General features: G+C 35.8%; 1 protein-coding gene across 2 annotated transcripts in view; it reads left to right on the plus strand.

Annotated features, from left to right (window-relative positions):
* Positions 1 to 26,970, plus strand: part of Nlgn1 (neuroligin 1) — a 691,146-nt gene extending 664,176 nt beyond the window's left edge. The window contains exons 4-6 of one of the 2 annotated variants that reach the window (XM_035451054.1): positions 18,846 to 19,058; positions 22,423 to 23,212; positions 24,354 to 26,970. In XM_035451054.1, the coding sequence (XP_035306945.1) occupies positions 18,846 to 19,058; positions 22,423 to 23,212; positions 24,354 to 25,176 (1,826 nt within the window). In that variant the 3' untranslated portion in view covers positions 25,177 to 26,970. The remainder of the gene's footprint in view (positions 1 to 18,845; positions 19,059 to 22,422; positions 23,213 to 24,353) is intronic. The other variant, XM_035451055.1, reaches the window with a different exon arrangement.
* The last annotated feature ends 332 nt before the right edge of the window (positions 26,971 to 27,302 follow it).

The following is a 27,302-nucleotide window of genomic DNA, read 5'->3' on the forward strand; positions in this document are numbered from 1 at the left end:
ATGCTCAGCCGTTCAAGGCTAGGCTCACAACCAAAAATATAAGAAATCAGCAAAACTCGGTCATTTTGTCTATGTAAGCAGTTGAATAAATCACTGTACCATTAGCTTGACTTCAGTGCAGTGGATGCTAGACTTATGAACTATCTTAAGATCTAAAAGCGCTTGGGAGATCTTTGGAGAGGCTGCCTTTGATGCCCTTCCCCTATAATGAGATTGAGAACTACCATAATTGCCATCCTAGAGCCTTCATCTAGTAGCTGATTGAAGCAGAAGCAGGCATTCACAGCTAAGCACTGAGCCTTACTCCCGGAATCCAGTTGTAGAGAGGAAGCGGGGATGAAAGGAGCCAAGACAATGCTAGAGAAACCCACAAAAACAGTGGACCAGACCTAGTAAGAGCACAGAGACCCCAGTCATAAAGCTGAGGAACCAGCATTGGAACAATCCAAGCCCTTTGAATGTGGGTTCCCTCTAGGAGGCCTGGGCAGTCTATGGAACCTCTAACAGTGGAGCCAGTGTTTATCTCTAGTGCACAAATGGGCTTTGGGAGCCCATTCCCTATGGAGGGATACTACTGCCTAGACCCTCCCCCAAATGATGTGACAGACTTTGATGATTCCCCTGTGAAAGGCCTCACTGTCCTTGGGAAGTGAGTGAGGCTGGGTTGCAGGGGTTGGTAGGGACATGGGATGATTGGATGGTGAGAGAATGGAGGAATTGACATGTAAAATAAGATTGTTTCTAAAATTAAAAAATTAAAAAATAATATCATGCCATCTGAAATGCAAAAAAAAAAAAAAAAAGATCTGCAGGTGGCATCGTGCTAGATTATCAACCAAACAGGGACTTGTGCATTGTGCATACGAGTGTGAACATGTGTGTGTGTGTGTGTGTGTGTGTGTGTGTGTGTGTGTGTGTGTGTGTGTTGGGGGAGCTGCACAAAAATGACAAGCTTCTACTTTGACTAATGAGAAATGAACTCAGATTCATTCATGTGTTTTCACATTCCATGAATTTATAAATAAAAAGATGCAGTGCTAGAAGCTAGGCAATATAAATATATTATTCTTTAACCAACCACAGTAAATGTTCATAATCAATAGAGTCATGTAAATGGACAACTGTTGATAGAAATTCTAAAATCCTGCAGTGTTGCCAATTCAGCAAACACTTTTCAAGCACTTATTGTTGTTAGGAATTATACTACTAATACACTCTGTGACAAGGAACTCTGAAAACCTATTTATCAGATTACAGTGTGTACCAAAAATGTACAGTATAAAAGAATACAATGTTGTATTAGAATAATTCTGTATTGTTATCCTCTCAATTTCTGCCTCTCTGCTCTCTACTTTGTGGTTTTTCTATATGCAGACTTGTGATAGTCCAACATACGTTGGGAAGGTTTATATAAAAACTATAAGAAGTCTTAAAGGGACTTTAAGAATTATGTTCACCCAAGTGTTTATGCTTAGAGAGTATCCTTCCATAGGGGAAGGCCTAGGCCCTGCCCCAAATGATGTGACAGACATTGATGCTCTCTCGTGGAAGGCCTCACTCCCCTGGGGAGTGGATGGGGGGTGGGATAGGGTGTTTGCTGGCGGTCATTGGAGGATTGGAGGGAGAGGGAACTAGGATTGATACGTAAAATAAGATTGTTTCTAATTTAAATAAAAAAGAAAAAACACAGGAATTTAAAAGAAAAATTATGTTCACAACCATGTGTATAGGTCTTAGTGGTAGAATCTTAGCTTCTGAATAAAATGAAGTACACTTCCAGTCCTGTTTTTTGCTTTTAGAAACACTTGTTAAAGCTTTTATGCCCTCACCCTCATTTTATATCCTATCAGCACTTCATCTCGGGTCAACTGTAAACAGAATTGCATTTTTCACATTACATTTTAATTTCTCTAATATTCCTGTTGCTTTTCTCCTGTGCCTTTCTAAACATAGGATATTGGATGGTTCTTGGCTCTTGTTGCCAATACAATTTCCTTTGAAGTGAACAGTAGAATAGATGTGTTATGAATGTAGTTAATAGAGCCCCTTCACTTGTATAAACACACACACTACCTCAGAAGTATATAACAGTAGGCACACACAAGAATGGGGCACTTGGAACAAAGTTACAGTGTTAGTCTTTGTGGGTTGCATGGCCAGGGAATATAGCTCCTTCTTGGAATAAGACTTGACAGTTCTGTCCCTAGGAGCTCTAATTGACAACTGGCTTCTATGACATGAGAACCCATTTGAAGCTACATCATAGTTCTTTGAAGTGAATGGAGAATTGAATGAGAAGTTTAACCACTTAACTACTTTATGGAAAGTGAGAACTATTCTACCTAAATGAAGGTTGAAGAAACCACAGGTCATTAGTATAGAAATGCTTTTGATGAAAGACGGCTGTTCTGTGGAATGATGTTTAAAACCAGGGAATTTTTCTCTTACTTTCTTTTTTCTGCTTAGTTATTTTTCTCTTCTCTGATTGTTCCTTTGTGTGGTAAGAAGGAGGCTGCTGTGTTTCATTGTCACAGATGGGTCATACATTTGTTCCAGTGTGTGACCTCTAAAAAAGAGAAGATTGTATTATCCAGGAATAGAAGCTGGGTTATTTGTTAAGATGGAAAAACTTTAAGTTTCTCTTTTCTCGGAAGAGAGATGCTTAGAAGCATAGAAAAAAATCATTTGTTGTTACGGTTAAATAGTATTTTGTTAAAAAATATATCAGATGATTTCAGAAGCTTATCTGCTCATCAAGGCTGTTGTTTAGACCAAATGAAACATGATGCACAAAATCTGTAGCCACGTGCCTAGTATAGAGGCTGTTTCTCAATGAGTTCCAGTTTAAGTTTCATTAAACTGCTCACCTTTTTTTCATTTATTTATTATTTATGTGTACATATATATATATATATATATATATGTGTGTGTGTGTGTGTGTATGTGTGTTGTATACATACTATATATGTGTGTCGTATGTGTGCATAGTGTGTGATGTGTGTATGTGTGCAGTGTATGATGTATACATGCAGTTTGTGTTTACTAAGTTTCATCTGGGTTGAAGCAGTGTCTCTTATTCAACACTGCATAAACCAGCTGTCCAGCCCACACACTAACAGGGATGCCCTCTTCTCTGCCTACCTTCTTTCATGACACTAGGAAGACAGTTCTGTACTTTATGTGGCTTACAAGGGTCATAGTAACAGCATTACATGTGTTCTGGAAATCTGAATTGTGGTCTTCATGGTTGCATGGCAAGTGTTTTACCCACTGAGCCATCTTCCTAGTCCACCAAGTTTTCAATTACTGTCCACTAGATCAGTATCACTAAAACCAGTCAAACAGGCTTTATTTGGGAATGATCAGTAAAATATAGGATGCTTAAGCTGAACAAGTTTTTTGAGTCAAACATCATTTGTGATTCTGTCATCGTGTGAACATCATAGCATATTTCCTGTGGACTGACACCTTAAGTGCTAGTAGGTAACCTAATCTGATATGAAGCTGGACACTGAGTAAAAATTGCCTCGGATGGCATGTTTAAAATGATTTCCTTAATCCTATTTATTAAATTTAACAGATTTCTTTTTTTCTGGGTAAAATAATTAAGATTATAAAAGAAACAATGATGATGGACTCTGACATAATCAAATACCTAGAAACAGACATTGAATTCTGGAAAAAATTAAAGAACAGCAACTAATCAAGCCTATCTTGACAGAATCAAAGATATGCAGGAGTTAAAAGATAGGATAGAGGGCTGTATTAATGAGGCTTAGGTAGTGCTGGTCCTTGGAGCAGAGTTTGAGAAGTTAATTTTCTTTATTTATGATCATTCATGATGCAAGAAGAACCATGGCCCCGCTCAGAAGAACTCTGGAGAGATGTGACCTAGGACAGACAGGTTATCAAATATTGATCATTCCTACTGCCCTGGGAGCCATACTTGTTTCTTTGAGAAAAATTTCTTTGGGAAGATTAAGGTATGCCGATTTTAGCAGAGAAAGGGCTTTATTTTCATGGTGGTTGTATTACCAAACTGACTCATCCTAATAAAGATCTCAAGGCTTGCCAGGCATTGGTGATGATGTCTTTAATCCCAGCACTCGGCAGGCAGAGGCAGGCTGATCTCTGTGAGGTTGAGACCAGCATGGTCTACAAGAGCTAATTCCAGGACAGCCTCCACAGCCACAGAGAAACCCTGTCTTGAAATCGCCCCCTACAAAAAAAGAACTCCAGGATTGCTCTCATTATCAGATTTGTACCTGGGTTTGGCCACTTTGCTATGCATATGGAGTACTCCAACTTCATTCACAGAAGATCCAACCAAATCTAATTTTAAAAAGAAATAATACTAATAGTAAAATGCACTATTATTGTAGTTTGTTTTCCTCTTTTGGCAATTTGGGGGCTCACCACCCAGCTCCCAAATAAATTGCATGGAGTCTTACTCTTTATTATGAATGCCTAACCTTAGCTTGTATTTATTCTAGCCAATTTTTCTAACTTAAATTATCCCATCTACCTTTTGCTTCTGGGCTTTTACCTTTCTGTATTTCTGTATATCTTTTCTTTTCTTCTTGTTCTGTGACTGGTTGTATGGCTAGGTTGCTAGCTCCTTGTGTCCTCCTTCCCTCCCCTTTTTATTGCTTAATCTCACCTCCCAGATTTCTTATCCTATTTATTCTCTCTGTCTGACAGCTCCACCTATCATTTCTCCTGCCTAGCTATTGGCGGTTCAGCTCTTTATTAGCTCAATCAGGTATTTTAGAAAGGCAAAGTAACAGAGCTTCACAGCGGTAAACTAAAACAACATAAAAGAATGTAACACATCTTTGCATCATTAAGCAAATGTTCCACGGCATAAACAAATGTGACACAACTTAAATTAATATTCCATGACAATTTATATTCACTATTCACAAAAAAAATGTTTCTTAGAAGTGAAAACCCTTCACACAATGCTTATTGAAATGGTAGAAGGAATGGATTTTCCAATACACCATTGATACATTGTTGCTTTGCAAGCAAAGGTAAATGGAATTCTTTCAATACCAACAGACAGTAAGTAAATGTGTTCATACACAAATCTTATACTGAGTCCTTGGCCAAGGTTTGCTCTAGACTTCTTGGGTAAATGTCCCTAACCCATCATGTACCTGTGCAATGTGTTTTAAATTCAGCTCTAATAAGCATACTTTTCCCCACAATATCCAGCATAGTCTTCTGTACAGCAGATCTTTTAAGCGTATAAATCAAAATAGACCCAGCAGTTATCACTTGCCAATATTTCTTCAGCTAGGTCTATTGTGGTTTGTTTGTTTGTTTGTTTGTTTGTTTCATGGAGGAATTTTTAGCAGACTACGTGATATTTCTTTTGGCATGGAAAACCCCAACACACACTATTTTGTATAGAATAGACATTCTTGCCTTTGTTATAATTAACTTCATTCAAATAAATTGCAAATTAAACTACTGTAACTTGGCTCTGATCAACAAATATCTACGACCATTCCTTATTCCTACATTTATATAAGGTTTTCAAAGAGTTGCATGCAGTGCAGACAAAAAAGAATAAAATTATTTTGCCTGGAGAGTAAGAAAGAATTCACCTTAAGTATCTTGCCAGGGGAGCCTGCCAGATGTTTTCTATCTTCACTGAGCACAGTGAAAATGGGAAACTGCCTTAAAGTGTACAGATATTTCAGTTCTGGAAAGAATTTCCTAGCAGAAAGAATAATAAAGTTCATTTATAGAGGAATTTTTCAAGGAAGAGAGAAGCTTAAAGGCAAGATAAAGGATTTTATTGATCTACATTTTCAAATTCATTTTTTGTCTTTCTTGAGAACTAGAAGGGTAATTTGTAGATAAAATCAGCATATTTCACTTCAAGCCAATAAAGGTATATAGAATTGGTTATTCATGTTTCTTTCTTGTAGACACTTTTGCACAGGCAAATATCTTTGCTTGTCTAGAAAAGTTAATGGTGATTGATAGATGGGCTGAAGGGGAGAGTATAGCATCCTGGAACTGCTACACAGAACAGCAAATACAGAAAGAGATCCTCTTGAAAGAAAAAAGGAGAGGATATATATATATATATATATATATATATATATATATATATATATGCAATTTATTGATTTTTCTTTTAAAGATATGTTGCAGGACATCTGATCACACTGTGAACTCCTAGTTCATGTGTGCAATGGCCTTGTTATGTTTGGATGTCTGGATAAACCTGTTTCACTGAATTTTTTGAGTAGTGACATCTTTAGTTCCTTCTTTTAAGTCCTTACCTAGAGGACAAGAACAACTCCATGGAGAATAGGTAGTTTATAAATACTTCTGAACCCAAGCCTTCCTCACCTTTAAAATTACATCGTCCCACTAATTAATAACAGTCCTGCTAGATCTGATGCACTTTGCAAGAATTCATCATATCTGGATTTTAAAACTAGTGTGCACCAGAGTCACTCTGGAACTTGTAACAAAATCCCGATACCCCTAAGATCTTTAGGACTTCTTTAAAACTTCTCACTTTTGATAGGTCAATCAATATTCATTATAAACTGTATACATGGTGAGACTTGAGGAAGACCCACAAATACAGTCAAGAGAAACTTTAGGGAAACATAATTTTACAAAGCATGGGGACAACTCTCATTTAGATTTTGTGTCTTGCCTCAGTACTAGACTCCTTAGAAAAAAGATGACAGAAATTGTTGATTTAATCAATTATGTCTATTAGAAGATTGTATCAAGGAACTTGGAATGGCTCAGTATGTGAGATCTGAATTCAAATCCAAAGTATCTATGAAAAAGCCAGTTCAGCTTTGTATATATGACATGCACTTTTTATTGGGCAGCAATGGAAGGATCCCAAGAGCTCTCTGTATAGCCAGACTATCTGAAAAAAATGAACTCCAGCCGATTGAAAGCTCCTGTCTCAAGGCAATGAGAAAGACATTGAGCATTCTTCGCTGGCCTCCATATATAGGTGTGAGAACCTTCATACTCATATGCATACAACACACACATAATCAGATATGCACACATACACGCATATCACACACACACACACACACACACACACACACACACACACACACACAATGACGTGGCAGAGATTCTTTCAAACTCATTATATTAATTGACTTTCAACTGTTACCCGGTTCTCCATAAATCCCAAAGAAGGTTGGCAGACTAGGTTTCTTAGGGTTATAAAGTGAATAAGAAGTTGTTACATCGACAAGTTAAAAACTATACTTTCTTTTCTGCATCACTCATCTTCCAAGCTCCGAGTAAACAAAAAAATTAAACATAAAATGTGTTCTTGTAGGCAATTTGTTAAATGGTGTATTAACAGAATGTTCCTTTGATTTGGAAAAAAAATCAACTCTTTACATTGAAATGCTGGGGATACACTGTCATTTCAGCCCACAGCAGCTGTCTTTTGTACCACCTCTGCCAAATGCTATGCTTCCTCTCTAGGGCCTGAATGGATCTGGGGGAGTATGCCTTGCTGCACAACTTAAAACATCAGTCTCTGTGCCTTTGAGACTCAGATTCCTACTTATTTCACCTCATGTATATTAATCGAGAGATTAGTTTCACTTCTTTCTTGAATAGCTAATCACTGCCAATCAACATTCAATGATGGCATGCAGGTCAAATCTGCTGAAAAAGACAGTGACTTCAAACTGGAAAATATAATTCTTAGTGAAAACTGAACCCAGGACAGAACCTCATATTTGTCACCCAGACATGAAAGATTTATTTTCAATTACAAATCTGAGCTTAATGTGAGCTATCCTGGGGGAGACTCAGATCTTATAAGTTGATCTTCTACTTGTTTCAATATTTCCATTGTCACTGAATGACATTCTGTGACCTTTTGAGCTGAGGTTCCACATTAGCTATCATCAGTATTATAGGGCCACTAGTACTTTTGAAAATTCTTCAGAATAGATTAGAAAAACACATGAATGTCTTTCTTTCAGGAGATCCTGTTGAGTGCAGAAAGGGATGATGGGATTTGGGAAATTCTGTTAACACATCACATGGGCCAATATCACCATGCTGCTTAAAATTAAGTACAGTCCAAAAGCAAAATATTACACCAGCTTTTAATACTAGGTTGGTTAATTATTATTAATAAATTAGAGCTGTCATACATGTGTTTTTGCACTGGTTAACTATATTTTTAAAACCTAACTTCTGATGCTGTTACATTGAGTATATGATTATCAGGTTTGCTCAGGATAATTTAGGTTCCTGTTCTGTGCCTTCATGTTTCTGCTAGGCAGCAACACTTAAATGTACCCCATATGGCCCTGATACAGGACTCCTGTGCTCATCTTTTTTGAAATACTAACTGGAATTGTGTACTATATGTTTTTCAAAATATTTTTATAAATCAAAATTCAGGAAATGAGAAATTGGCATTAGCATCTAAGTCTTATTAGAGATTTGATTATTGAAGGTTTTGATGATTTTTTTACATTAAATCTTTATATTTCTCTGACACTTATGTCTGTATACTTATTAGTTTGTGATATTTTCTATGGAATATATATATATATATATCATTCTTGTTTCTCAACTTTGAATTTATTAGGACCATTAAGATGTATAGTTGTTATAGATCTTGACTCATTTTTGACCAAATTCCTGACAAGAAGCCACTGGAGAGAGGAAGAGTTTATTTGGCTCACAGATTACAAGGTTACAAGGCAGGAAAGTCATGACAACAGGATTTTGAGGCAGCAAGTCATATTGCATTTTCAGTTAAGAAGTAGACAGCAGACAATACATGTAGCCAGCCTATAACATCAAGGCCTGTTTCTAATGAACTACTTCCTTCAGTGATGCTCCATCTCCTGAAAGTTTCATAACCTTCCAAAATAGAGCTAATAGCTGGGGATCAAGTACAATACTAAAGAAGAAAGTAGTTACAAATGAGCCAAGAGAACATATTTTCACAATTATGCCATACTTGTATTAGATGAAAATAAGCATAATCTTCAGTCAGTTTATCTTCTTGGTACTTAGTGATATCTTTAGTGATTGTGTCTGAGTAATATCAGGAATGGTGGCTGATTTCCTTGTAACTATAAATATAGGATAGTCCAGTTACATGTATAGTTAAGCCAGGCATAAAAAGACGTTTATGGCTAATTCTGTCATTTAATTTATGTTATTAAATATTTACAACATTAAATGTACTTAGAGATAATCACATACTTTGTTGGTTAGATAAAAAAATGATAACTCGCCAGGCGTTGGTGGCACACGCCTTTAATCCCAGCAGAGGCAGGCGAATCTCTGTGAGTTCGAGGCCAGCCTGGTCTCCAGAGCAAGTGCCAGGATAGGCTCCAAAGCTGCACAGAGAAAACCTGTCTCAAAAAACCAAAATAAAATAAAAAATGATAACTTACCCATAAGCCAAGTGTTGAGCAGAAGATGCTCTGTTTAAAGTCCTACTGAAAACAGCATGTAAGAGGTAATTTAGTATGAGTTTGCCATGTGATCCAGTCAAAGATACCAGGTATTCTGCAGAGAATTCATGAATGCCATGCTAAAGCAAATGATTAACCACAAGTTCCCATTGCCAAGGCTAAAGGATTCTCACTGCCCAAATTTGGGTCAATTTAATCATAATATCTAATAAGCACAAATGAAAGAAGAATCCGTGAATCCATAGTTACATGAATGAATGGAGAGGTGAATAAACACATACATGAAAACAAGAAGCTTCTGTGTGGCCGATTCTAAGTAATAACAAGATCAAAGATGAAAACTGTATTCATTCCAGATAAGAACCATTGATTGCTATAAATATGAATGTGTGCAAGTGATGAAAAATAGGAACCTTACAAACTCGCTATCATGTTTTCCACATCGGGAAAATTACAGTGGTGAAGTAGAGGATCATAGAAAGTTACCACAATAACCAAGTAGTCAATGGACACATCATGGAACTATTAATATGATGCAATATTATTTCTGTGGTCTTTTGACAAAATCCTAACCTGAACAAAATTGTGAAGAAATTGCAGATAAATAATAAATTATAGACCATGGTATATAATAGCAATCCTTTCTTCCTCAGAAATTGAAGTTTAATAAAGCATCATATATATGTTCAGAATAAATTGGTTAAAATTAATACTTATTGAAGAAAAGAATTACAATTTTTAAAATAAATGTGGTAGAAGATTAATCTGATCCATTTAAATTGGAGACAATGAAGATTTAAATTTTTAAAACTGAAAATCTAACAAAGTAAGAAAATAATCTACAGGTGCTTTCTTTAAGGGAATATCAAACTATCTTACTCTTTTCCCCAAACACTGAAGATACATGCTCTGATGTCAACAACAGAAACTTTGGTATTCTTCCCAAAGAATAATTCTCTGAAATAATTATAACATTGCAATAAATAAACTCAGCAAGTAATAAAATATTAGAAAATCACCAAATTATTTGATATCAAGACTTCAGCCCTATTTCCATATAAGATATTTTTCCTGCAACAAATATTCAGAAAGTACATTGTTGTAACTTTGTCATCTGTTTTATTCTTAGAAGAATTTAAGTAATTTCCAGGAGAACACAATAGCAAGGATGCCATTGTGGTGGGCGGCTAAATGATGTTCTGTGTATCCACTTCTCTACAAAAACCTTACATATTTATTGTAGATTAAAAGAGATCAAACTCCATCACCATAGCCTTTTAAAAGTTTATTTATTCACTTAGCAATAAGTTGATTGGTATTAACAAATTTCCCATAGTTTTTTTTTCTTATACCCATGAAATTCTGTACCTATTAGACACTAAATTCCTTCTCCTCTCTTCACTTAGACATTTGTGAATATCTTCCTACTTTCTATTGTTTTTGACCATTTAATAAAATATGTTTGAGGCTCTTCAATGTTGTAGGTCAAGATTTCCCTTGTTTTTAAGGCTGCATAATATATTTTTATGGTCTTCATTTTCCACATCTATTAGCAATTATGCATTCATATAGGGTATTTTAGCTCTTGATTATTGTGAACAATTACATGAGAGTCACGGATTTCCATGTCTTTGGGATTCTATTCTGTAATATATAACCAAAAGAGCCATTGTTAAATCAGAAGTGTTCTTATTTGTTTTTGATTTTTGAGACATATCTACACTCATTTCCACAATAGACCAACTACTTTTCATTCTCAGCCATACAATGACTTCAACTTCTTACCATCTTTGCCAAAAGAAAATATTTTTGTTATAGCTAGCTAGTGAGAGGTGGCATCTCACCATTTTCTTTAATGGTGAATGCTGGTAACATGTTACATGCTTATTTGCAATGTCTGTATCATCTTTGGGTGTATGTAGAATGGTTAGATTCTCAATTTGACATAACCTGGAATCACATAGGAAGAGTGTCTCAAGGAAAATTGTATACACCATGTTGGCCTAGGGCAAATCTGGGTAGAATTGTCTTAAGTAAACTGATAATGAAGAGTCAGCCTACTTTGTGTGGTACTATTCCTCAGGTTGTGAGAAATCCAGCTGAGTGTAGCAGGCAAGCAAGTATACCTGCATTTAGTTTTTTCTCTTCTTGATTGTGGGTGCAATGTGACTAAGTGTTTGATATTCCTCCCTTCGCTTCCCACAGTTATGGACTGTATTCTTGAATTTTAAGTTGAAATAAAATCTTTTTCCCCTATGCTGATTCTTCCAGCATATGTATCACTGCAACTGAAGTAAAATTAGGGAAAGAAATTGATTTAATATTTCGGCAAATATAAATTATAGTATCTGAGGGTTTTCTTTTCCTCTGAAGTTGTAGAAGTTTGTTGTATAAGATGGACATTAATACATTACCAATAACATGTTTTACAATTGTTTTCTTCCAGTTTTTCTTTTGGTGAGCATAATTTTAAGTCTATTTTAGATACACTTGTGAATCTGTTTCTATTTTGTTGCTTGTAGTTTTGTGTAACCAAAAATAATGAAAAAGTTCTGTATTTATGATTTAAATACTCATTATATTTTTGTATTCAAGTGTTTTGCCTACACATATGTATATGAACTACATTTATTCCTATTCCCACAAAGACAAGATGTCTTAGGGTTTTGTTGCTGTGAAGGGGCACCATGACCATGGAAAACCTTTTGAAGGAAAGCATTTAATTGGGGCTGGCTTACAGTTTCAGAGGTTTAGTGCATTCTCATCATGATGAGAAGCATGGCAGGATGCAGGCAGACTTGGTGCTGGAGAGGTTGCTGAGAGTTCTATGTCTTGATCCACAGACAGCAGAAGTGAAAGTGATACTTACCAGGTTTGAGTTTCTGAGACTTCAAGGTACAACCCCTAGTGATATATCTCCTCCAACAAAAGCACACCTAGTCCAACAAGGCTATACCTCCTAATTGTGCCACTCCCTATGGGCCCATGGGGCCATTTTCGTGTGAAGCACCACACCAGTAGAGGATGTCAGACACCCTAGAGTTGGACTTAGTGGCAATTGTGAGCCATCACATAGGTGCTTGTTACCAAATTCCATTCTTGCAACAGCAGCAAGTGCTCTGAAACATTGAGCCATCCCTCTAAACCCAAGTTCAGTGTTCTAAACATTTGCTCCTCTGGCTTACTCTAAGAGTTCAACAGTTTTAAGGTTTTAATTCTTTAGTAAAACCTAATGGTGTATATGGTATAAGATAAGGGTATAGTGTTATTTGCTTTGTATACCCAGTTATTGAAAAATTGTATATTAAAGACTGCCCTCCTCCTATTGTGGAGTCTGTATCCTACTTTTTTAAAACATCTGATTTTATATGCCCATACTACTAACATTTATTTTACAAAAAGAAAGAAATTGAAAAGAGGAAGGATTTAGGTTCAGTCATGTTTTGAGTGTATAAACCATCATGATATGGAAGAAACAATAACCTGAAAATAAGATGTCTGGTCACATGTATTAGTAGTATAGAAGAAGAGGGTAGACAAGAAATAAGACATGGTTCTCAAGACCTGCTTCCACTGATATAATTTTCTCCAGCAAGATTCTACTTTCTAAATGTTCCACAAGTTTCAAAGCAGCACCACAATCAGGAAACCAAATATTTAAACACAAGATCCTCTGAATAATATTTCTGATTTAAACTATCCCAGTGTCCAACTTGACAAAATTTAAAGCAGTACATTTCCAACAAAATTGAAAATTTGACAAGTTTATGAAGCAAAGCAGAGGTAAATTTCTAACTGTGTCTTAATATATTTCCTTTATTTAGAGCTGTGTGTACACTTATTCGTGTGTGTGTGTGTGTGTGTGTGTGTGTGTGTGTGTGTGTGTGTGTGTGTGTCATATCAATTCCCCCATTCCCATCCTCCCATGCCCCCACCCCTCACCCATTTGACAATGATCATCAGTCTGTCACATCATTGGCGAGGGCCTAGACCCTCCTCCATGTATCTGGGCTGAAATAGTATCCAACCTTAGGGAATGGGCTCCCAAATCCTATATGTGCATTAGGGATAAACACTGGCTCCACTGTTAGAGGTCCCATAGACTTCCCAGGCCACATAACTGGCACTCACATTCAGAGGGCTTGGATTGTCCCAATGCTGTTTCCCCAGCATTAGGACTGGGGTCCCTGTGCTCTCACTAGTTCAGGTCAGCTGTTTCTGTAGGTTTCTCCAGCATTGTCTTGACTCTTTTGCTCATCCCTCCCCCCTTTCAGTGTGGTACCTGTATATAGGCAACAGAAATATTAAATACTATGAATTCCTTCCTTCAAGTTTATAACCTGAACATAAAATCATCTAGAAAAATGATTACATCACATTTAACTTTTCTAGAAAAAAGTAACCATAGATATTCAAATATGGGTGTCATGTCTAAAGGAAGAAAAAACACATCTACAATGAGAATCACTGACATCTTCCATCTTTTACATTCCAGATGACTTCTAAACACACACCCATGTTCTTTTGACTTCCAAGTTCTTTCTTGAAGACTTTTAGCTGCTTATTCGTTTGCCTTTTTATTTTTAGTGAAACACTTGGATTTTCTAAATACACATTTTAAAGACATTCCCTGCTTTTTCTTGTAGTAAAGGCCTCATTACACATGGGGTCACTAACAATCTCTTTATCATCATGTTCCCCTTGTTTCAGAGAGCTCCCAACAGCAGTAGCCTTAGCCACTATCTCTAATGAAATAATTATCACCATTTGCTCATTTTCCCTTGCATAATTAATATTAACCTGGACCTGATTTTCTTATTTTCAGTGCATATGTGTCCATGTTCAGTTGCCTTACTTCTCTTTGACACCTGATAATAGTCATAGTTATCACATTCTAGATCCCATGAATGGCAAATTCCAAGCTAAATCTCTTTTGCAGATGTTATCAGACAATTTGAACCAGTCTTCCAACATCAGTTTTTTTTTTTTTTTGATAAAAGAAGTTTTTGGGTGGGAATGATACTAAGTTTATCCAATGTGATAGAGTATTTTGTTGATTACAGTGGACAGTAAAATAATTGTGAACATAATTGCCATTATGAACTTTGACAGTCTTAAAATTGCAAGTTTTAAAAACAAATGGTAAATTTATTTTGAAGACTATATTTTCATAAGTCAAGTAAGTTGGATATTTGAGTAGGGGTGGGGTTATCTTTACTTCTCCTTGAAAATGGAAAACAGATTGAAAATAGATTGTTTTGTAGTCCTTGTGGTTCTACCATACAAAACAATAATGTGTCATCAGATGAGGACATACATTATTCACATGTTCCAGGGCTTGACAATGAATGCTGGGGAAGGGCAGATGAGGTTTGGGATGATTTATTAAGAGTGAATTAAATGACACCAAGGGGGAATCTATTCAAGAAGATAAGTAGTGCTTTCACAATGCTGCAAAATTGGATCCACCTGAAGATGGACCATAGTCAGGCAGTTCAATGTGAAGTTCTCACTACAGTTGTCTGAAGTTACTCTGCTATTAACAAAGTAGCACCACACTCAATGCAAAAAAAAAGAACTTTAAAATTAATATGTCTATGAATAACAGGATAGAAAAAATTCCACCAAAGCTTATCTCTTAGTAATTAGTAAACCATGTGTTTTTCAAGGCATCAATTCGTTTATCTTTCCTTATTTTGTGGCCCTGTATGAATCCTAGAATAGTGTTTGATGATTGCATCAGGAATCACAGAACTCATACAAACATGTGCCATTCTACTGAGTCTGAGGAGATGCAATTGACTGGTTAGTTGCAGTAAAAATGACAAGGACATCATTTTTCCTAATATAAATCTTGAAGTGATACTGTAAGTTATATATTGCAACTATTTGGCTTCAAAAATTAGATAGCTAGAATTATAGATAGATAAATAAATAAATAGGTCAATAGATAGATAATGATTATGATTGTAAAGAAGAAAAATGGGTAGATGATAGATAAATACATCAATCAATAGATCAATAGATACAGACAAATAGCATACAATAGATAGGAAATATAATAAGTAGATGGATAGTAAATAGGTGAATGACAGATGGATAAGTTTTAGTTATAAGCATAGATAGACATATTATAGGCAGATAAATTAGATAATAGAGAAGATAGATGATACAGATGTTACAAATGGGTTGATATTAAATGATATGTATAGAGATGGCCTTAAATATACAGGAAACAGAACTGAGTTGACACAGTGATCCTGGATATTCTACAACAAGGACTTGATTTCTGTAACATATTTGGCTACATTGTCATCATTATAATTTAATAATAACATTTTTACATCTGCTTTATTTTCTTCAAAACTAAACAATTTAACTATGTGTAAAAAGAGAACTACTCTTCAGAGATGTGATATATTTTGCAGTATTGTTCCATAAAAACAAAATGAACCAACCCATCAACCAATGTGGTAAACATGATACACTAAAATTGGAATTCTAGATGGTACATTATTTAGTTATTGTGAAGTCAGTTGTCTCATTACAGCAGTTCTCTACATGATATACATTAAATGATGATGATTTTATTAAATCAATTCTGTGTGGACATTGAGAGTCATTTGAATGTAACTGAAGCTTTTCAATAATATTTCATAAGAGAATCAATAGAAATTCTTATTTTTATTGAGTGGCTTAAACTACACTCAAAATTCATTTCTCTACCTGAGTACTTTTTTATTTAAAATTTTAGGTAATAAACTACCTATATTGCCACAGTTTTGTTACTTCATTCTTTTTAATACTCACAAGGATTCACTAATGTGCATACACATATTCATACAAATATGATTTTTTTTATCATTCTAGAGCTTCCTAGCTAATTGGTGGAAAGATTTCCACAATGTTGTTTTCAAATTTCATGATGTCACAGCAGTCTATTCTAACAGATTAACAGAATTTTTCACAAATGTAAGTCTATGGGTCTGTGTTATGTTAAAAATCACAGAAAGCAAATACAGTTTAAAGAGTTCTCAGCAAGACTTTTGTTTTATATAGTATTCTCTAATTGAAAATTTGAAACTAAGCAAGACGACCTGTATGAAATTCCCTTCAGGTATTCTGTGAATTCAAAACAACACTAATAGGTTTGACCAGAAAAATATTTGTTCAAAATATATTTGTTTTTAAAAGATTATCCCAAACTCACAGTTCCAAGGTAATATGTGCAAATTGCACACACACACACACACACACACACACACACACACACACACACACACCTAGAAGCTGCACAGTTTTACCTGGGCTTATTGTATAGTCTTTTTTGGCTTTAAACAGGTGATCTTCCTGCCTTGTTCTCCTGAGTGCAGGGTGATCAGCACAAGCCTCGTGACACTTAAATCACACCCAGCTGAAAATTTCCTGTTTATATCTGAAAACATTTTTAGCTTGTGGGTAAAGAAGGTTTAATCAATTTTCATTTCAAAGACATTCAGGGAGGGAGGTTAACTTCATCTATTTCTCCCTACATTGACTGGTAAGAATTTCTGGCTGGGCCTGAGGATAGCTTAGTGGGTAAAGTGAGCAAGCCAGGGAACCTAGGTTTGATCACCTAGATACATGTAGAAAGTCAAATGCAGTGGTGTGTAATCCCAGGATGCCTACAATGTCAAAATAGAAGCCTGATGGTAGATGGTAGAATCCTCTTCAAGCTCACAGGCTAAGCTTCTGAAAATCCAGTGCATGGTACCAGACACACAGGACACACTATATCAACAAGCCAGGATGCAAGAAGAACCAACTTCCAAAGTTGCCCTGAATTCTGCATGTATTCTGTGTCACCTGTGTGCCTGCATCACATGTATGTGCATATACATAAAATAATTTTTAAAAAATTGTTGTTTTTAAACCGGGTGTTGGTGGCACATGCCTTTAACCCCAGCACTCAGGAGTCAGAGGCAGGCAGATCTCTGTGAGTTCGAGGCCAGCCTGTTCTCCAGAGTGAGTGCCAGGATAGGCTCCAAAGCTACACAGAGAAACCCTGTCTCGAAAAACCAAAAAAATTGTTGTCCATATTTTAATTTTTATGATAAATTTATATGTACTATTCTCATAGTTTTTCTTCTCACAAATAAAATTGACTTCCTAGCTGTGTGTCCAAGACAAATGTGTATTTAAAATCAAGTCAAGTGTTTTAATCAACATATTGACTCATCTGGTTCAGCCAATATCTGCATTGACTAAGGGGCTTAAAATTAAATTCCATAAACTTGCTGAGAACCTCTGAGTATTACTCATCAATTTATATATAACAAGAGTGTAACTCTGCTCCATAGCGTCCAGGTTGAGGCATTGTTTTTCATAAATATGCATAGTTCATAAAATACAATATTTTATGTAGTACTTTCCATTTTCTGTTTTACATTGTAACATCAACCATGTTAGCAAAAAGGGAGTATGTTAAAAATAGTTCTAAAATGGTTCCATTTATACTTTCCAGTTATAAGAAAATCACGTATCTCTTATTGCTGTGGTATTTTTACATGTTTACTGCCTGGCCTGGAACTTCCTATGTAGACTGGCTGTCCTTGAATCTGGAGTGTTGGGATTACATCTATGCCCACCACACTTAGCTCAAATATATCCCTTTCCAGTTACCTATGATATCTTGTAAGGTAAGGTCCCTCCACTCTTTTCCTTGTCAAAATACACTGATTGCTCTACATATCAGGTCTGCAGTTTTGAGCATTCTAGAAATGATCAGGGTCTGAACACTCCCAAAGCCTTTGCTTTCTATACTGGCCAAAGTACGTGTTTTTACAGCACAACTATCATAGTCACTCCTTACCTGTGGCCCATCACACTAAACATGTGTAGGTATACACACATGCAAAGAATTGCTTTAGAGTTTCAGGAAACCCCTAAACTTCTTTTCACACAAAGCTTAGGCAAGTACCTCTTACCTCCATACATTGTACACACCATTCCACATGGGAATTCTGGCCAGGTTCAAGCACAAGCAACTTGGGGAGAAGCATGTCATTTGTACAAAATAGACAGTCTTATAAGTTACCCTACATGCTTTCCTGTCTGGCCTCTGGCAATGGGTGTCCTTGTGTCTGTCAAACTTTTCCATTGTCTTGCTCATCTTTGTGACTTGTTCTTTGTATAAATTGGGAAGCATTTAGGGAAGATAAACATCACTTTGCCTGTTTCAGTCATTACTATTCTTCCTAAGATCACTGATTTTACCTGAATGGAAACACCTTGTTTTTTTTATGGTGATGAGGACAAGCCTCGTAAAACTTAAACTTGATCTACGTTTAATTCATATTAACTGCAACAATCATCCTAAGGTTTCTTTCTTCTTGTGTTTTTCAGGCTTCTTGAGCACAGGGGATCAGGCTGCCAAAGGAAACTACGGGCTCCTTGACCTCATCCAAGCCCTAAGATGGACTAGCGAGAACATTGGGTTCTTTGGTGGGGACCCCTTGCGAATCACTGTGTTTGGATCAGGCGCTGGGGGTTCATGTGTCAACCTGCTGACTTTATCCCATTATTCTGAAGGTAACCGTTGGAGCAATTCAACCAAAGGTATTATGCAGGTTGCAAATTTTGACAATTTTGGTGTCTGCATGCCACCACCATCAGTACTACGTGATACTCTGTAGATATTTCTCTGTTCCAGCTGAGTGTTAGGTTGGGCTTAGTAACTGTTTAAAGCTGTTTCCTGTTTCTTTAGCCTTTCTGTGCATGTTTATGTTTCTGTCAGACTCTTTTCTCTGTCTTTTGTGGATCTGGGTAAGATGCTCTTCCAAGTCCACTTCATAATGCTTAGCATTGCAGTCATTTTCTTTTTTGTCAAATGGTGATTTGAGGGAAAGTCAGAGATACTCTCAACACTGTCCTCTCCATTTAGCAGTAATCAAAATCAAGTATTTTAAATATAGGGACACCGATACTTGAAACTCTTTATTAGTATGGGACTAATGAGGCAGTCAAAAACTAGTTTGTTTGGAAACATGTGATTCTTCTTCTGCCTAAGGAAAGAATGGATATTTGATTAGTTTGCATGCGTGATCCAAAATTGTCAAAGCACTGAGGTCTTTAGTAGAGCCTTTGATTACAAAGAAAAACACATTTGGTTTTGTGGTTTTTCTATTTTAAGCTCAAATTTGTTTTATTTCCTCCTAAAACTTAGAAAATTGGCATGGAACACTAGCCTTCTCTAGTCCACAAAATATTTTTACTTCCATTTTCTGGCTTTTAGTACTTTCTCTAAATTGCCTGCCATCTTAGGCATTCAGTCACTCATTAGAAATTCCATTATTGACTAGATTACAATTCCATTATTAAATGTAAGAACAGAAGAGCTATTTGCAGGAATTCAAAAAGCAAACGCTTTCCATCTATTATTTATATATAACAAAGAAGAAACCAGAGTATTCATCAACAAAGACCATCTTTGATTTTCTGTTTCCAAGTTGTTATTGTATGTGTGAGGAAAGAAGCTTATTCATTGTCAAGTGAAATTCGTAGAGAATATCAGTTTCAAAAATAAAATACATTTGTAATTTGTAATTATGTATATGTATGTGAAGGGGTGGCATATGTATGTAAATGCCACTTCCCACATAGGCTACAATCATCAGATTCTCTGGAAATAAGAGTTACAGGTGGTTGCAAGTCACTGAACAATTCAGTGGTTGTGGGAACTGAGTATGTCCTCAGAAAGAGCATGAAGTATGACATGCTAACACAGAACTATCTCCCCAGCCTCAAGAACAGGCAGTATATGCTCATAACACAGTTTTAGTTATCAAAGATACATTTGGAATTCTAAGAGAACAGTTAATTATTAGTAAGTATGTCTCATATTGTATATCCTTAACTTACTCTCATTGATTACATGGCATCTCATTAAACAACAGTAGGAATCAAATATGAAGTAACATTACTTTAAAGATGTAACACTTTTTAATTGTGTATGTGTGTTGCTCTATAATAAAATGGCTTATTTTGAAGTGATAAAGTTAGAGTTTTTACAATTAAACAGATCAGATTCTTCCATTCATAGTAGTGATAATATTGTCTAAGTTAGTGTTGGGCAACCTACACAGAACAATTGGGATGATCAAATATGGGCCCAGTGTCAGCCAGTATTACAAGAGCACTGGATAAGGAGACAGCTCGGTTCACCAGGTGCTCATCACTTGGCAGGACAGCAAACAGTGACAAATTGTTCAACAACTGAGTGTCACCATCCATCACATTCCTTAAGGAAATGTATCTGTGTCTGAATGGAGTTTTAAACTTGAGTTTGATTTAGTTTAAAAAGTATCTCAAGAACTGCCTGACCCTACCAGGAAGGGCATAGACAATTCCTGAAATTGTCAAATAGTCTCTACAAGGCAGACCTGTATTTGTAACACTATAAATCCAATGATGGAATCCATCTTTCTCAGGTCTGGACCTTCCAGAAGTAACCCTCATCTCACATTTACTTATCAAAACCTTCTCACAAGAGAGAAAATAAATAAATGGCTTTCCTGGGATCTTTTAGTCACCATGTTTCAAATCATATTTAAAATAATGTGACAAATAACTGTTGGTATATTTAATGTCACTGACTGCCTGGCATAATAAAGAATAGTATTTTTAATGACCTGTTTTATTTTAATCATAAATATTTAATTAGTAAATTATTTGTCTGCTTAAATATCAACAGCCCCTAATTTGCTATATTGCCAAAATGTTTACAGTTTGCTCTGGTGAACTTTGCTCTATCAAAGCAAAATGAATTCAAGAAATCAAAAAAACCCAAAAAATTAATTCAGTGTTGTCTTACCATGTGAGTGTTTTTAAAATTGTCTAGAAACACATAAATGACATATGTAAGTACATATGCATATACTGAGAAACTCTGGAACCAATTCAGACCTGAATTCCACATTGTGTGTAAAGATCTACATTCTTTTTAACATATATGAATGACTGGGCATGTTTTTAAATGAATAAAAACTTACCCAAATCTAGAAGTGGTTAATCAACATGATTTTTAAATAAAAATAGATAGCCTATATATTTTAAAGAATGCTATTTGCAAATACTCTAGTGAATCAAGTGTATTTGTAAATTTCAATAGCATATATCTGTTACCAAACTGCATGCAGAGTCATAATTTATAGCTCTTAAATGAATCAAGTAAAAAAAAAATTGGCCCATATGTGTGTTTTATGATAAAATACAGCAGCACAAATTTAATAGTAGAAAAAGTTTAATTACCCATTCATTCTGTTCCTGCTTGTGTTTTTCTTTTAGTGAAGCACTTCTTAGGTTGTCTTCTTCAGATGAATATTCATTGTACAATATCTGCTAGAGACATCTAGTAATAGTATGTCATAATTTATATTCTGTTTGTGTGATATTAGGGACATCCCCAGGGTATTGACAAGTCCCTAGTCCTAATATCTGTGTGAGTCCCAAATAATATTTTTCAAACAAAATCTAGTTAAAACAAATGTTACACAATCATTTGGAGTAAAGACAGATGTGTAGCCAAATTGAAAGAAATATTCCAAACAGACAATACAGGCTGGTAAAGAGGCAGAGGAATCCATGAGTTCTGTTGCTGTTAATGATCATGTCTAGTAATCATGAAGTCAAATATCTGAGTCCTTTAAGCACTCATGCTTTCCAACTTCTCTCTTCCTCACTGTGTTTTTGTGACTGCAAAATTTCAAGACAAATTCTTCTGGAATTATAAGACCTGGGCAAATTTCTCTGGTATTTTATACCCTGGGGATAACTTTATGTACCTTTTCTTAGATATAATGTACCTGTTTTTTTTTTTGAGTTGTACTTGGGATATTATATACATGTCAAAATATCAGATGTTAATTTTGGTCCATAACATTCTTCAATGATCACCTGAAACTCTCTGTTCATTTCCCCATAGGACTTTTTCAACGAGCAATAGCTCAGAGCGGAACAGCCCTTTCAAGCTGGGCTGTCAGTTTCCAGCCTGCAAAATATGCTAGAATGCTGGCCACAAAGGTTGGCTGCAATGTGTCAGATACAGTAGAATTAGTGGAATGCCTGCAGAAGAAGCCTTACAAAGAACTTGTTGATCAAGATGTTCAACCAGCCAGATACCACATAGCCTTTGGACCTGTGATCGATGGTGATGTAATACCAGATGATCCTCAGATACTGATGGAACAAGGAGAGTTCCTCAACTATGATATAATGTTAGGAGTAAACCAAGGGGAAGGGTTGAAGTTTGTTGAAAATATAGTAGATAGTGATGATGGTATATCAGCCAGTGATTTTGACTTTGCTGTTTCTAATTTTGTTGATAATTTATATGGATATCCTGAAGGCAAAGATGTTTTGAGAGAAACCATTAAATTCATGTATACTGACTGGGCTGATCGCCATAACCCTGAAACCAGAAGGAAGACATTGTTGGCTTTGTTTACAGACCATCAGTGGGTAGCACCTGCTGTGGCTACAGCAGACCTTCACTCAAACTTTGGTTCACCTACATACTTCTATGCCTTTTATCATCATTGCCAAACAGATCAAGTTCCAGCTTGGGCTGATGCAGCTCACGGAGATGAGGTTCCCTATGTGTTGGGAATCCCCATGATTGGCCCTACAGAGTTGTTTCCTTGCAATTTCTCCAAGAATGATGTGATGTTGAGTGCAGTAGTAATGACATATTGGACGAATTTTGCTAAAACAGGGTATGTATCTGAGAAATGAACTTTGTTATAATTTTAATAAGAAGTACCATCTTAAGTATTCTTGAACAATTACATATTGTATAAATTGTCTAATATAATTTTTTGTGTATGTTGTTTATTTGTTCTATGATACCAGAGATTGAAACCAAGACTTTTCACATGCCAAAACACAATTCGTCACTAAGCTACATTCCTAGGCCAATGTAATTTTTCAACACCAGCAGCATATTAACCTCATAATAAAAATTACTTTTAAATTATAGTGTTTTCAGTAGTTATTACCTTACAACTTCTGAATTTTTGAAGTTTATTTTATCTTTAATTCATTACTCCAGAACAATATTACTTTGGCTTCTCACTGGCATAAGCTATAGAATCACTGTTTTCATTAGTGACAAACACTGTGTCCTAGTACTTTCCAGTTCATAATACTGTATGCATTTTAGTCACTCATCTTGGATTCTATGGCTCTCACTAAACACAGAAAGGAATCTGAGATTTTGGCAGTTCAGATAAATACTCCCATGTAGTGTAGGTAAGCACTGTGATGACATACATCTCTTCATATTCGAGTCACAAATCCTGAATTCACTCTTTGATGCAATGCCATTTCTGTTGCACTGCCTTGAGAAAAGTTAAACCTATTATGTGAATATTAAATACTTTAGATTTTTGGTTACTATGATTTATGTGTGTGTGTGTGTGTGTGTGCGTGCAAACACTCCAGCATATATTATATGTTCATGGGAAGAAGTCCTGTGGTGTACTTGTAGATGTTAGAAGAGAATTTTTTGTGGAGCTTGCTCTTTCCTCCAAACTTTGCATTGATTCCAGGGACCAGACTCAGGTTGGTAAGCTTTTTTTCGGGACGTAAAATAATTAAAAACACTTTGTATAGATGGTAGTTCATCTCTAAATGATCATGGAACAAGAATGTGAAATTTACTGGCTTTACATTTATCATCCACATCATTTTTTAACTTAAATTTCTAAATGGAGGCAAGTAAATGTTAAAACATAATCTAATGTTTTGCTGAGTTAACTCTTTAATTAGACATTAAACATAGTATTTTGACTAAGGAAAAAGGTAAAATGTATTGTACTCATAGATTCTTTCTTGTCTTCCCACACCTTTTCCTAGTGACCCGAATCAACCAGTTCCTCAAGACACAAAATTCATTCATACCAAACCCAACCGATTTGAAGAAGTAGCATGGACCAGATATTCGCAGAAAGACCAACTTTATCTCCATATTGGATTAAAACCAAGAGTCAAAGAGCATTACAGAGCCAATAAGGTGAATCTCTGGTTGGAGCTGGTACCTCATCTGCATAATCTGAATGACATTTCTCAGTATACCTCGACAACAACTAAAGTGCCATCAACAGACATCACTCTCAGACCTACAAGGAAGAATTCCACACCTGTCACATCAGCCTTTCCCACTGCCAAACAGGATGATCCCAAACAACAACCCAGTCCCTTCTCGGTGGACCAGAGGGACTACTCCACAGAGCTGAGTGTCACCATTGCTGTGGGAGCATCTCTGCTGTTTCTGAACATCTTGGCCTTCGCAGCACTGTACTACAAGAAGGATAAGAGGAGACATGACGTCCACCGTAGGTGCAGCCCTCAGCGCACAGCAACCAACGACTTGACTCATGCTCCAGAAGAAGAGATCATGTCCCTCCAAATGAAGCACACTGACTTGGAGCATGAGTGTGAGTCCATCCATCCCCACGAGGTGGTTCTTAGGACCTCCTGCCCCCCAGATTATACCCTAGCTATGAGGAGGTCACCTGATGATGTTCCTTTAATGACACCTAACACCATCACAATGATTCCCAATACTATACCAGGGATTCAGCCCTTACACACATTCAACACATTTACTGGAGGACAGAACAATACACTGCCCCATCCCCACCCCCACCCTCATTCACATTCAACAACCAGGGTATAGCCAGATGAGAGAAACAAACTGATTTTTTTTTCTGATGGAGTGCAGTAAAAGATTATTGAAGATTCCTTGGCTTTCAACTTGGAAGACTCTCACTATTTAACTAAGGAGGAATATTATGTGAATATACATATCAAGAACTTGGGGGTTTTGAAAAATGAATTGTATATAGATATACACACAAATCAACTTTAACAAAACAAATTTCAATTGCTTGAAGCAATTGTTCTGAATGATACCTTTTCATTCACATTCAAGAATTAATTTGTTGAAGATTAAGTTACATACTGGAATTAGGCATGTGGAACACCAAACAGGAAAGTACTGTGTCTGAAATACTTTAAAAAATAAAAAAAACAAAAGCAAAAATAAAATCAACTATGAATATGCACAAGGGACACACCAATGGAATGTCAGATAATTTTCGTCAGTTTTCATTTGGAGCCCTTTTATTGTGTAGACCATATTTGCATAAGTACACAGAGCACCGATGCTGTTAATGACAAAGGCTCATGCTGAAATTGCCAGTAAAAAATAAAAGAAGTTTAAAGACTGGCAGGGTACAACATTATCACATAAGTGCTGTCAGTACTAAGTCGTGGGGATCAAGGAGACTGGATCTTTTTAGCACGATGTGCATGATAATTTATATGCTTGGTGGCTGTGCTGCTGATTAAGTCGTAATTAAAATTCTTCTCATCCCATTGGAGTTTTTAATAGGAGCTTCCTCCATCAATTGGTAGAACCTAAAGAAGATTTTATAAGGGGCAAAATAATTACAATAAAATAATTTGCAGTAGTTTCGATAATAGAGGGAATAGTTATTAAAGAAAATGGAGAATCTATAGGTACAGTGATGAATACTTGCTGATATGAGTCCCAGAAAATTTCCTATGATTTTTTAAATTTTGTTTTCATTCCCATATAAGTAATTTATAGATACACAATCTAATTGGACATGTGTTAGCTGTGGATCTCTAATTTGCTGCAGGTTTGTTACTCAGAAGGTTGTCCCTTTTGGTAAGATAAATTGCCACAGTTTTTCAGGGTGTAAGGATGCCCCAATAGTATCGCTCTGATTACAGTTCTCAGTTAATTGATTTACTCATGTTGCATGACAAAATGCTTACTACTAATAATTCAATATAAAGTTCAGTCCCTCTTCACATTGCTTCTCTTTCTCACTGAGGCTAACTTGAATTTACTCATGAGATCTCAGTAGAGGACAATATAGGTGCAGAACCTAGGAAAGTCAACAGCTGGAGGGTTTGTCTTTCACACATGTGCAATTTAAAATGAATTATCTAAGACCACAGGAAACTCTGAATCCCCTGTTGTTTACCAGTAATATCAGTATACCACAGACCTTTCCAAATGTTTGTATATGTAATCAGATGTACATTTATATTAAAAGAGATGAGATGGACTTAAAGAGCACATCCTGATAAATGATTTCTCTCTTATCTGTACTATATTTCTATTAGACTAAAGTTATGTGATTTTTTTTTACCTTTTTTCAGATGACTAGCAATTTTGATAGTTTGTAAGATAACGCGAAAAGGACTTTCTCTGACTAACTGAAGTAACAGAAACCTTTCTTTCCAGCTACCCTTTTTCAAGAATTGAAAGCTTATTATACAAAAGAAAACACTTGTATACTACTTGATGGGAAGAACTTTGTGTATCTATCTCGACCACATCAGTGGTCCTTGGGTGAAATAAAGATAATCTGGATAATGACAATTAGTCAAATGCTAAGAGACATGGTCTTTGCTCATTAAAGAGCTAAAATCTTTATTGCTGTTTTGTCTTTTATTTTGTTTTTTTTTTCCAAAAAAGAACTCAAAAACAAAAGAAACGAGATTGTCTCAGTGTCATTTTTCTAGAATAGCTGGAATTTTGAAGAAACATAGGCAGCAGTAGAAAACACAGCTGTGTATTGAAAAGCAGGTCTTATTTTGAAATTTCAGTGCTACTAGCTTAGAAATTCCAGAAATTCATGAAAAATATTACTTTTATAATTTTAAATACCCCTTCCCCAAGGAAGGCATTCCCAAACATGGCATCTGTTGTTTTCATTTAAAAAATACAACTTCCGGTTTGCTCACCAGGGGAAAAATCTATTGGAA

This window comes from Cricetulus griseus (assembly GCF_003668045.3).
Source record: "Cricetulus griseus strain 17A/GY chromosome 1 unlocalized genomic scaffold, alternate assembly CriGri-PICRH-1.0 chr1_0, whole genome shotgun sequence".
Taxonomy (NCBI): Eukaryota; Metazoa; Chordata; class Mammalia; order Rodentia; family Cricetidae; genus Cricetulus; species Cricetulus griseus.